Source organism: Dendrobates tinctorius, unplaced genomic scaffold (genome assembly GCF_039654945.1).
Source record: "Dendrobates tinctorius isolate UK_male_01 unplaced genomic scaffold, ASM3965494v1 ptg000029l, whole genome shotgun sequence".
NCBI lineage: Eukaryota > Metazoa > Chordata > Amphibia > Anura > Dendrobatidae > Dendrobates > Dendrobates tinctorius.
Window position 1 is genome coordinate 10,619,544 of NW_027361697.1, and position 12,957 is coordinate 10,632,500.

At 39.4% G+C, this 12,957-nt stretch overlaps 1 protein-coding gene across 1 annotated transcript in view; it reads left to right on the forward strand.

Moving 5' to 3' along the window:
- The first annotated feature begins 10,613 nt into the window (after window positions 1-10,613).
- LOC141085804 (uncharacterized) overlaps window positions 10,614-12,957 on the forward strand; it is a 38,069-nt gene continuing 35,725 nt past the window's right edge. The window contains exons 1-2 of the mRNA XM_073571370.1: window positions 10,614-10,740; window positions 10,825-10,937. Of these exons, the coding sequence (XP_073427471.1) occupies window positions 10,692-10,740; window positions 10,825-10,937 (162 nt within the window). The 5' untranslated portion in view covers window positions 10,614-10,691. The remainder of the gene's footprint in view (window positions 10,741-10,824; window positions 10,938-12,957) is intronic.

The window sequence follows — 12,957 nt, forward strand, 5'->3', positions numbered from 1 at the left end:
ATCGCATTATCAAGAACTTCAAGGAGAGAGGTTCCCTTGTTGCCAAAAAGGCTCCAGGGCGCCCAAGAAAGACCAGCAAGCGCCAGGACCGTCTCTTAAAAGTGTTTCAGCTGTGGGATCGGGCTACCAGCAGTGCAGAGCTTGCTCAGGAATGGCAGCAGGCAGGTGTGAGTGCATCTGCACGCACTGTGAGGCGGAGACTCTTGGAGCAAGGCCTGGTCTCAAGGAGGGCAGCAAAGAAGCCACTTCTCTCCAGGAAAAACATCATGGACAGACTGATATTCTGCAAGAGGTACAGGAAGTGGACTGCTGAGGACTGGGGTAAAGTCATTTTCTCTGATGAATCCCCTTTTCGATTGTTTGGGACATCTGGAAAACGGCTTATTCGGAGAAGACCAGGTGAGCGCTACCACCAGTCTTGTCTCATGCCAACTGTCAAGCATCCTGAAACCATTCATGTGTGGGGTTGCTTCTCAGCCAAGAGAATGGGCTCTCTCTCAGTCTTGCCTAAAAACACAGCCATGAATAAAGAATGGTACCAGAATGTCCTCCAAGAGCAACTTCTCCCAACTGTCCAAGAGCAGTTTGACGATCAACAATGCCTTTTTCAACATGATGGAGCACCTTGCCATAAAGCAAAGGTGATAACTAAATGGCTCAGGGAACAAAACATAGAGATTTTGGGACCATGGCCTGGAAACTCCCCAGATCTTAATCCCATTGAGAACTTGTGGTCAATCATCAAGAGACGGGTGGACAAACAAAAACCTTCAAATTCAGACAAAATAAAAGCATTGATTTTGCAAGAATGGACTGCTATCAGTCAGGATTTGATCCAGAAGTTGATTGAGAGCATGCCAGGGGAATTGCTGAGGTCCTGAAGAAGAAGGGTCAACACTGCAAATACTGACTTGCTGCATTAACTCATTGTAACTGTCAATATAACCTTTTGCTACTCATAATATGATTGCAATTATATTTCTGTATGTGATAAAAACATCTGACAAACACACATAAAAACCAGAGGCCAGCAGATCATGTGAAAATATAATATTTGTGTCATTCTCAAAACTTTTGGCCATGACTGTACATGTCCACATGTCCTTCTTTCTGCTTATAAAATTTGGGAGATATGACCGTGCCTACTCTGCCGAATATATATACATTGCACTTACATGCTGTGCCCGTTTTTTCACTGATACAGCACGCACCCATTACAATTTATGGTGCTATTCACTTGTCCGTATTTTCCTGACAGCACAGATGACAAGGCCCAATACAAGTCTATGGGTCCATCAAAACGACAACAGAGAAAAAAAAAACTGACATCAGCTCACTGATGTTGGAAATACCTGCAATTAGGGTGCGGTGCATGGAAGCATCAGGGTGGCTCCTGAGCTGTGAAGACCATGGAGAAAAGAAAATGTCCAGCAACCACAAAAAATACCTTAAAACATCACAATTTTATTTAGTCTATTAGAAAGGAAAAAAAAAAGAGAAAGCTATTAAAAATGCACAATAACGCCAAGTCTACACGTTTCAAGCTGTTGTATCTTAGTCCTTACGAGTAACGTCTGAAAAATTGTTTGTTATATACTATACGACCCTAAAAACACCAAAGTTAACCCAAATATTAACCCTATGTATCACACTGGGAATCAAACACAATGATCATGGATGTAAATATTTAAATATAAAATAAATGGTAAAAGAAAATACTATCGATAAACCATCATACAATATCCATACTATCATGTATATGGAAATATTTATGAAATAACCATAAAAATAAGAATATTTCACTGCTGCACTATATTGGGAATAGTTATGAAAAAAGTTAGTATAGATACATGAGATCATTTTTTAAGTTAAGGCTGTTAGGAGATCTTGTACCCAAGTTCAAAATCCAAATTGCATCACATTTGAGGAGAAGCTGAGTCTAGTTACCACCCCTGGTGGGGCAATAAACCCTCTCAGTACAACCTACTAATAATGGGGAACAATCATCCTGATGCATATCATGAAATTTCCTGAATAATCCTGACAGAACGGCAACAGATTTTTTTTTTACATATATTTACATAGACCACTCTTTGGTTACAGAAATTACTCTTGCAGGGCAGCCATGTTTTCATTCAATTTATTATTATTGCTAGTGAATAGACTAGGTGAGAGCGATTGGCTCGATGTGCAGAGAACTTAACTCCTGAAGTCAAAATCTGCAACAAAACCTCGCCTTGGTACGATACAGGTAGGTTTGCACTGCAGACCATAATAACCAGAAATGTATGTGGTAGTAAATATATTTTGATTGGAATATTTTTGCTTGTTGTCATTTCCCCCGCCATTGCACAGAAGACATCATCTTGTCTTGGATTTAGTAATAGCTTGTGCTCTGGTTAGTAAAAGTATATACCCCGTAATGTAAAGTGGTGTGAAAAAGTGTTACTTTGCCCCTTTCCTGATTTCATATTCTTTTGCATGTTTTTTATCACCAAATTTAAATATTAGACAAAGATAACACCAGTAAACACAAAATTTAGTTTTTAAATGAAGGTCTTTATTATTAAGGGAAAAAGAAATCCAAACTTACAGGATCCTGTGTGAAAATGTGATTGCCCTCTCACCCCCCAAAAAAAAACATACGTTAACTGTGGTTTATCAATTTTTGGGAAGCTGAGTTCAACTTCCCTAGTCACACCCAAGCCTGATTACTGCCACACCTATTTTCCAACAAGAAATCACTTAAATAACACCTGCCTGACAAAGTGAAGGAAACTAAATGATCCTCAAAAGCTAGACATCATGCCGCAATCCAAAGAAATTCTGGAACAAATTAGAAGCAAACTAATTGAGATCTATCAGTTTGGAGAAAGGTTATAAAGCAATTTCTAAAGCTTTGGGACTCTTGAACCAGAGTGAGAGCCATTATCCACAAATGGTGAAAACATGGAACAGTGGTAAACCTTCCCAGGAAGTGTCTCCGGAAGACCAAAATTACCCCAAGAGCTCAGCAACGACTCATCCAAGAGGTCATAAAAGTGCCCACGACAACATAGAAAGAACTGCAGACCTCACTTGCCTCAGTTAAGGTCAGAGTTAATGACTCCACCATAAGAAAGAGACTGAGCAAAATGGCCTGAATGGCAGACTTCCAAGACAGAAACCACTGCTGATCAATTAGAACATAAATAATCATCTTAGCTTTGCCAGAAAACATCTTGATGATCCCCAAGACTTTGGGAGAATACTTTATGGACTGACGAGACAAAACTTGAACTTTTTTGAAGGTGTATATCCCATTCGTTCTGGCATATAACTAACACAAGATTTCAGAAAAGTATCATCATACCAACAGTAAAATGTTGTGCTAGAGTGACGGCTGGGCTGTTTTGCTTATTCAGGACCTGGAATCCTACCTGTGGTAAATGGAACCATGAATTCTGCTGTCTACCAAAAATCCTGAAGGAGAATGTCCTGCCATCTGTTCATGACCTGAAGCTGAAGTACACTTTGGCTATGCTGCAGGACAATGATTCAAAACACACCAGCAAGTCCACCTCTGAATGGCTTAAGAAAAATAAAATTAAGACTTTGGAGTGACCCAGTCAAAGTCCTGTTCATAATCAGACTGAGATGCTGTGGCATGACCTTATAAAAAGGTGTCTCATGCTCGGAAATCCTCCAATGTGGCTGAATTACAACAATTCTGCAAAGATGAGAGAGCCACAATTCCTCCAGAGCATTGTAAAAGACTCATTGCCAGTCACTGCCAATGCTTGATTTCAGTTGTTGCTGCTAAGGGTGGCCCAACCTCTTATTAGGTTTAGAGGAGAATCACTTTTTCACACAGCGCCCTGTAGGTTTGGATTTCTTTTTACAATAATAATTAAGACCTTCATTGATAAGACTGCCTTTTGTGTTTGTGTTAACTTTGCCTAATATTTAAATTTGTTTGTTGATGTGAAACATTAAAGTGTGACAAACATGGAAAAGAATAGGAAATAAGGAAGGGGGCAAGCAATTGTTCACATCACTGTAAGTTTATTTTTAATAATGTCACATTCATTATTAAAACTGCAGTGGTTACAGAAAGTATTCAGACCCCTTTTAATTTTTCACTCTGTTTCATTGCAGCCATTTGGTAAATTCAAAAAAGTTCATTTTTTTCTCATTAATGTACACTCTGCACCCCATCTTGACTGGAAAAAAACAGAACTGTAGAAATTTTTGCAAATTTATTAAAAAGAAAAACTGAAATATCATATGGTCATAAGTACTCAGACCCTTTGCTCAGTATTGAGTAGAAGCACCCTTTTGAGCTAGTACAGCCATTAGTCTTCTTGGGAAGGATGCAACTTTTTTGACTTTACCAAATGGCTGCAATGAAACAAAGAGTGAAAAATGTAAAGGGGTTGGAATACTTTCTGCACCCACTGTATTTTCATCTGAACATGTTCTTCGAGCCCTAAAAAAAACTCTACGACCAGAATATTTTTTATGACATGCAATGGGTGACAGCTAGTAGCATGTGGAATGGAATTGCCCGATTGGCTTCCTTTATATATATCCTTGTCAATCCCATTCTTAATGGAACTGTGTTTCAACATGACATCCAAAAAAATGTGCACTATATGACATTCAACAGCCTTCTCAAATTGATATTATCATTAAGAAACATGGAAAAAGGCGGACATATGATGAGAATTATGACTAGTAGAAAAAATAAACAAGAAATTGTCGATATATCTACCATACCAAATAATACTCTTATGGAAAGGATTATATACAGTCATGGCCAAAAGTATTGACACCCCTGCAATTCTGTCAGATAATATTCAGTTTCTTCCTGAAAATGATTGCAAACACAAATTCTTTGGTATTATTATCTTCATTTAATTTGTCTTAAATGAAAAAACACAAAAGAGAATGAAGCAAAAAGCAAAACATTGATCATTTCACACAAAACTCCAAAAATGGGCCGGACAAAAGTATTGGCACCCTCAGCCTAATACTTGGTTGCACAACCTTTAGCCAAAATAACTGCGACCAACCGCTTCCGGTAACTATCAATGAGTTTCTTACAATGCTCTGCTGGAATTTTAGACCATTCTTCTTTGGCAAACTACTCCAGGTCCCTGATATTTGAAGGGTGCCTTCTCCAAACTGCCATTTTTAGATCTCTCCACAGGTGTTCTATGGAATTCAGGTCTGGACTCATTGCTGGCCACCTTAGATGTCTCCAGTGCTTTCTCTCAAACCATTTTCTAGTGCTTTTTGAAGTGTGTTTTGGGTCATTGTCCTGCTGGAAGACCCATGACCTCTGAGGGAGACCCAGCTTTCTCACACTGGACCCTACATTATGCTGCAAAATTTGTTGGTAGTCTTCAGACTTCATAATGCCATGCACACGGTCAAGCAGTCCAGTGCCAGAGGCAGCAAAGCAACCCCAAAACATCAGGGAACCTCCGCCATGTTTGACTGTAGGGACCGTGTACTTTTCTTTGAATGCCTCTTTTTTCTCCTGTAAACTCTATGTTGATGCTTTTGCCCTAAAAGCTCTTCTTTTGTCTCATCTGACCAGAGAACATTCTTCCAAAATGTTTTAGGCTTTTTCAGGTAAGTTTTGGCAAACTCCAGCCTGGCTTTTTTATGTCTCTGGGTAAGAAGTGGAGTCTTCCTGGGTCTCCTACCATACAGTCCCTTTTCATTCAGACGCCGACGGATTGTACGGGTTGACACCGTTGTACCCTCGGACTGCAGGGCAGCTTGAACTTGTTTGGATGTTAGTGGAGGTTCTTTATCCAACATCCGCACAATCTTGCGTTGAACTCTCTTGTCAATTTTTCTTTTCCGGCCACATCTAGGGAGGTTAGCCACAGTGCCATGGGCTTTAAACTTCTTGATGACACTGTGCACGGTAGACACAGGAACATTCAGGTCTTTGGAGATGGACTTGTAGCCTTGAAATTGCTCATGCTTCCTCACAATTTGGTTTCTCAAGTCCTCAGACAGTTCTTTGGTCTTCTTTCTTTTCTCCATGCTCAATGTGGTACACACAAGGACACAGGACAGAGGTTGAGTCAACTTTAATCCATGTTAACTGGCTGCAAGTGTGATTTAGTTATTGCCAACACCTGTTAGGTGCCACAGGTAAGTTACAGGTGCTGTTAATTACATAAATTAGAGAAGCATCACATGATTTTTCAAACAGTGCCAATACTTTTGTCCACCCTCTTTGTTATGTTTGGTGTGGAATTATATCCAATTTGGCTTTAGGACAATTCTTTTTGTGTTTTTTCATTTAAGACAAATTAAATGAAGATAATAATACCAAAGAATTTGTGTTTGCAATCATTTTCAGGAAGAAACTGAGTATTATCTGACAGAATTGCAGGGGTGTCAATACTTTTGGCCATGACTGTAAGTAAAAAACTCCTCCCACCAAGCCATGTATAAGTTGTAGAGATATGGTGAGAGTCTTGCACCCATTGGACAGCCTTGAACCTGCAAATAAAAATCATTATCGAAAGAAAAATATGATTGGTAAGTAAGAATGAAGTAACAGACAAAGTAAATTCAAATACACTGTCTGAATACTGGCTATACGTATGTAGATGGAATGATAAAGCTCCTAGAGCTATGTCATGGAGCATACACGAATATAGTGAGAGGACATCGCTGGTAACCCAGTCATAATCTTCAAATCATATTGTCCATAATTTGTAAAAACGGTTTAGTATTTTTGATGTGACTCCAAGTCTGTAGTACAAAAGGTTATAAAAGGTTGTCCAACCATGAGGATAGATTCTCAGTCAATGAATTTCTGTCCGCAATGGTGAAGGAAAACGGCCCTTATGCACTTTGCGAAGGGTGTGGAAAATGGGACATACTGGAGTACCATTCAAAAAATGTTCTTGTTTTTAGTAATATATCCTTGCATCACTCCTTCTTCAACTAGCCTTGTCATGTTGTTAACGATGTCATTAGTGGGATCAGAAGTTAGGTTGCAGTATGTAGATGAGTCTGACAACAAACTTTTGTGATATAGCAGGTTTTCAAGAATAACTATTGAGCCTATGTTGAAAGTTATCCATTATAGGTATCCACTTTGAATGGGATAAAATGTGGGAATAGGCATGTTGTAGGAAGGTGATTTTATCCTGAATATACACATCAGTATTGTCACTGAAATTTTGGTTCCGTTAAAAAAACGTAGAACATTCATGTGCCATCTGTGTGCTGTATATATTTAACATTGCAAAGTATAGAAGAATTTTGTAATTTACAGTGCTGTGCAAATTAATTGGGACAAAGCATTTTTTTAAGTAAAATCGTAAGTTGGTTACCAGTCAGTGATTGAAACCAGTTTTAACTGCTTTGAACGGGCACTCACACCTGTTCAAAGCAGTTAAAACTGGTTGGAATCACTGACTGGTAACCAACTTACGATTTTACTTAAAAAAATGCTTTGTCCCAATTAATTTGCACAGCACTGTCTATAATTCTTTATTCATCTGTGAAAAACACATAGATGATGCACTGATGGTAAAAACAAACACATAACACTGATGTTTGGAACCATTTTTTTTTCCACATACGTGTTTAAAGGGAATCTGTCACCTACATTTTCGTATATAAGATGCGGCCACCGCCATCAGGTGCTTATTTACAGCATTCTGTAATTCTGTAGATAAGCCCCCGATGTAACCTGAAAGATAAGAATAACGAGTTATATTATACTCACCCGGGGGTCCGGTCTGATGGGTGTCACGGTCCGGGTCCGACGCCTCCCATCTTCATGCGATGACGTTCTCTTCCTTGCTGCCTGTCACAACTCCTGCGCAGGTGTACTGTATCTGCCCTGTTGAGGGCAGAGCAAAGTACTGCAGTGCGCAGGCACTGGGCCTCACTGACATTTCCCGGCGCCTGCGCACTGCAGTACTTTGCTCTGCCCTCAACAGGGCAGATAAAGTACACCTGCGGAGTAGCCGCGACAGGCAGCAAGGAGGAGGACGTAATCGCTAGAAGATGGGAGGCGCCGGACCCGGACCGCGACACCCATTGGACCGGAACCCGGGTGAGTATAATATAACTCGTTTTTCTTATCTTTCAGGTTACATTGGGGGCTTATGTACAGCATTACAGAATGAAGTAGATAAGCCCCTGATGGCGGTGCCAGCAGCTTATATACGAAAAAATAGGTGACAGATTCCCTTTAAACAAGGATGTGTGAATGAGCTCTTACAGTATGTGTTATATAAAACAGTTCTTAACCAGTCTGTGTAATCATCTTGAAAAAATACAGTACATTCCTGGCAGGCTGAATGACCAAAAGGATCTCATGTTATCTACATATTGTCTGCAAAAATTTGTGAATTCGAATAAAGGGATTCATACATTCCAGCTTGAGATAGGGATTATGCATATGGCCTTCATTTGGATCTATGTTATATGGATCCATAAAATGTTGTAACTTTGTGGACCTCTAATTTATACACAAACCGTGTTGAATCATCTGACTAATTATTATATCTTGATGTAAGGCCACATTCACACGTTCAGTATTTGGTCAGTATTTTACATCAGTATTTGTATGCCAAAACCAGGAGTGGGTGATAAATGCAGAAGTGATATACTTATTTCTATTATACTTTCATCTGATTGTTGCACTCCTGGTTTTGGCTTATAAATACTGATGTAAAATTCTGACCAAATACTGAACACATGTTTAACACAAAGCCAACACTGCACTTCACCAAAAGAACACCATACCGACAGTGAAGCATGGTGGAGGCAGTATTATCCTTTGGGGCTGTTTTTCAGCAGTTGGAACTCTGGCTTTAACCCCTTCATGACTGGAAGTATTTTTGGTTTTGCGTTTTTTTGTTTTTTGCTACCCTTCTTCCCAGAGCCATAGCTTTTTTTATTTTTCCGTCAATATGGCCATGCGAGGGCTTTATTTTTGCGGGACGAGTTGTACTTTTGAATGACACCATTGGTTTTAATATATTATGTCCTGGAAAATGGGAAACAAATTCAAAGTGTGGTGAAATTGCAAAAGAAAGTGCAATATTACAGTTATTTTTTGTTATGCAATTTACTAGGTTCACTAAATGCTAACAATGACCTGCCATTATGATTCTCCGGGTCATTACGAGTTCATAGACACCAAACATGTCTAGGTTCTTTTTTATCTAAGTGATGAAAAAAAATTCCAAACTTTGTTTTAAAAAAAAATTATGCCATTTTTCATGATCTCAGGTCGGGTGAGGGCTTAGTTTTTGAGCGCCAAGCTGACGGTTTTAACGATATCATTTTGGTGCATATACGATCTTTTGATCGCCTGTTATTGCATTTTAATGCAATGTCGCGGCGACCAAAAAAACAAAATTTTGGCGTTTTGATTTTTTTTTCTCACTACGCCATTTAGCGATCAGGTTAATCCTTTTTTTTATTGCTAGATCGGTTGATTCTGAAGGCGGTGATACCAAATATGTGCGTGTTTGATTTTTTTTATTGTTTTATTTTGAATGGGGCAAAAGGGGGGTGATTTGAACTTTTAAATTTTTAAAAACATTTTTTTTTTACTTTTGGCATGCTTCAATAGTCTCCATGGGAGACTAGAATCTGCCATAACCCGATCGTCTCTGCTATATACAGGCGAAGTAGCAGAATGCCTCACTTGCTATGAGCACCGATCACCAGGCAGTGCTCATAGCAATCTGGCAATGACAACTTTAGAGGTCCCCAGGAGACCTCTGGTTGTCAGGCCAGCCCATCGGTAACCTGCGATCAAGTGACGGGGTTACCAATGTGCGGATTTCCGGCGCAATTGCCGAAATGCATCTTAAATGCAGCTGTCAGCGTTTGGCAGCGGAATTTAACCGGTTAATAGCCGCTGGTAGACCATGATTCCACCCATGGCTGTTCCGGGCACATGTCAGCTTGTTCAAAACAGCTGACATGTGCCAAGAAAGATGTGGGCTCAACGCTGGAGCCCACCTCAAAGGGAGGGAGTCCGATGTGGGCGTACTACGAATTCAGAGGGTACTTCAACAAAGTATTAGTTTTATATTTTAGCTCTTCATTATTACTTTTCCAACCGAAAAGATTGGGTTTTAATTCATTCTTCAGGGCATGATTTTTTCCACATGACAAAAAAACGACATTTTTACAGAGGTGTGTAGACTTTTGCTTTTCCTAAATCCTAATTTCTTTTATCTAAAGCCAGTTTACTGAACTCTAAATAGTTATATCCTAAAAGAATATTGAAATTGTTCATCTCTCCTTACAATATCCTAATCTTCACCCATTTGCAGGAGTCCAGAAAGCAGAAATAGAGGAATATGTTTGTTACGGCAAAATACAAAACTGGTGGCCATTCGGGTGTATAATTTTGTGTAGGAGAGAGGATACTCAGATTTTACAAACATGTTTTTGAGAAACTGTGAAATTTTTTTTTTACGGTTAATTCAAATTGTCTTGCCAGTAAACGTTTGCACATTATCTGGGGTTCAACAATTGGCAGATTCTAATTGTTTTGCTGCCAAGTCTTTTGATACCTTTCCAAATTAAAGTTGCCGGAGACCAAAGCAACTTTGAAGCAATACTGAGCTGTTACTGATGTCAGTTCCTTACATTATAAAAGATAAGGGTGCAAGTAGGTGAGAGACACAACCTTCTACACAATGATGATCATCGTATTCTTTGCACTGGCTTCTGCCAGTACCTGCTGGGGTATGAATATTTGTCACATTGTAGATACAGTTTATGCTTTAAGATTTGTATAAGATTAACGGTTTATTTTTGTGTGTGTTTTAGGTTTGAAAATCCAATCAGACGACAGCGCGCCACCTTATCCTACTTTTCGGTGCGATTCCCCATACATAAATAAATATGCAGCTGACAAATCCTGTTTGGAACATGCATTGGAGGTAACATTTAATTTCCAAAATCAATACCTAATAATCTTTTAGCTACAGTTCCCTGCAAAATGTAATTGCAGGGAACAATAGGGGTGAAGGGTTTAACAATCAGTTACGGCATATATAGTAAGATTTTCCTTAAATTAATTTGAAATGAAACAATAGAAAAAGCTGCAAAATCTATTGTATACACAAGAATGAGATCTTCAACGTAGGGTAAACGTACTAGACAGATATATCTACCGTAATTTAATTTTCCCAAATCCTCCCATCGCCATATTGTCTAAGTTAGGCTGGTTTCACACTTGCTTTTTTTTTGCGCTGTATTTTAGCGCTAAAAAACGCATGTGCTTTTTTTCCCTATATTTTGCATGGGATGCGCTTATGTGCGCATACACATGCGTTTGTATGCGCTTTTACGCGCATGCGTTTTTTTGTGGTGTGCACTCGGGCGCACAAAATGCATCCTGTTGCATTTTTTGGGCGTCCAACTTGCCTCAAAAAACGCATGCGCACGCAATGCGTTTTTTTACAGCAAGACATCCATTGTAAGTCTATGGGTGCGCATATGTGCGCATTGGCATGCTCATGTATGCGTTTTTTTGCGCATGCGTTTTTTTGTTGAGCATTGGTTAGACAATGGAAATTAGGGGTTTGGGTTAGAGTTAGGGTTAGTTAAGGGGGTTTAGGGTTTGGGTTAAGGTTAGTATGGTTTGGTTAAGGGTTAGTTAGGGTTTAGGGTTAGGGTTAAGGTTTGGGTTAGCGTTAGTATGGTTTGGTTAAGGGTTAGGGTTAGTAAAGTCATGGTTTGGGTTAGTGTTAATCCTAACCCTATCTTGATTTTTTTGGTGAGGCCAACTAATGTTGGAAAAAAACGCAAACGCGGTAAAAACGCACTAAAAACGCATAAAACCGCTGCGTTTTTTTTCATGCATGCACATAAAAATGCTTGAAAAAAACGCAGCATTTGTATGCGTTTGTATGCGTTTTTTCCATGCGTTTTTTTGCGGGAAAAACGCGCTGCAAAAAAAAGCAAGTGTGAAAGTAGCCTTAGAGGCCACTCTAAAAAAAAAAAAAAGAGAAGAGCTCTGCAGGAATCCTCAGGTCTTCTTTCCGTACAGCAACCATAGGAGAAAAAAAACTTCTGTTAAGAAACCATAGCTACTGTAGGATGTGCTACAACTTGGAGGTTCTATTTATTATTTGGATATTGAATACTTTGAGGAATGTTATTTTAAAAACTAATTTTTGAATTTAAGAAAAGAGTGCTGTTTATTTATATTTTAAGTGGAAATTTATAAAAAAAAAAATTATTGCATTTTCTCAAATTTTGTCAGTTCTGATAGGGCCAAACTTCACCCATAAGATTTCCATGATAATAATGTATGTCCCAGCACTGCAGGCCACTAGCTCCACACTTTATATTTTAAACACGGGTCAGTAATATGTTGATAAGTGTCACTCATAGCACATAGTGTACCTAACAATCATGCAATCACATGCTGGACACACTAAACTACACAATCAACTTCTAACAGGGATCTGGGGGCTGTTGCTTTTGCAAAAAGGAGCGATGATCCACGAAGCAGAAATCATGAGGCCGTAAGCAGAGGTCTGTGTGTTGATGGAAGCAGTTGTCCAGAACTGACATATTACTCACCTATCCGTTGGACAGGTCATCAATACGAGATCAGAGAGGGCTGGCACGCAGCAGCACTCGCACTGATCTGATTACATTTTCCCTAGCTGCGGCTGGATATTAGAGGAACGCAACAGCCTTGTACATTGCGTAGTGGCCACTGCCAAGTACTTCATTTTAGCTTCCATTCAAGAGAACAGGAGTGGCTGGTGTGACTTTCAGCTGATCAGTGAGGGTGCCCCCATTGATCTCAAATTGATGGCCAACCTCACAGGTGCATCAATATGTGAGTCCTAGACAACCCCTTTAATTATATATCTGATGCGTTCTGAGTAGCTCGTAGAGTGGACAGTTGTCTACCAAAGTCCTGCCAGGCCATTTCCCGCTGGT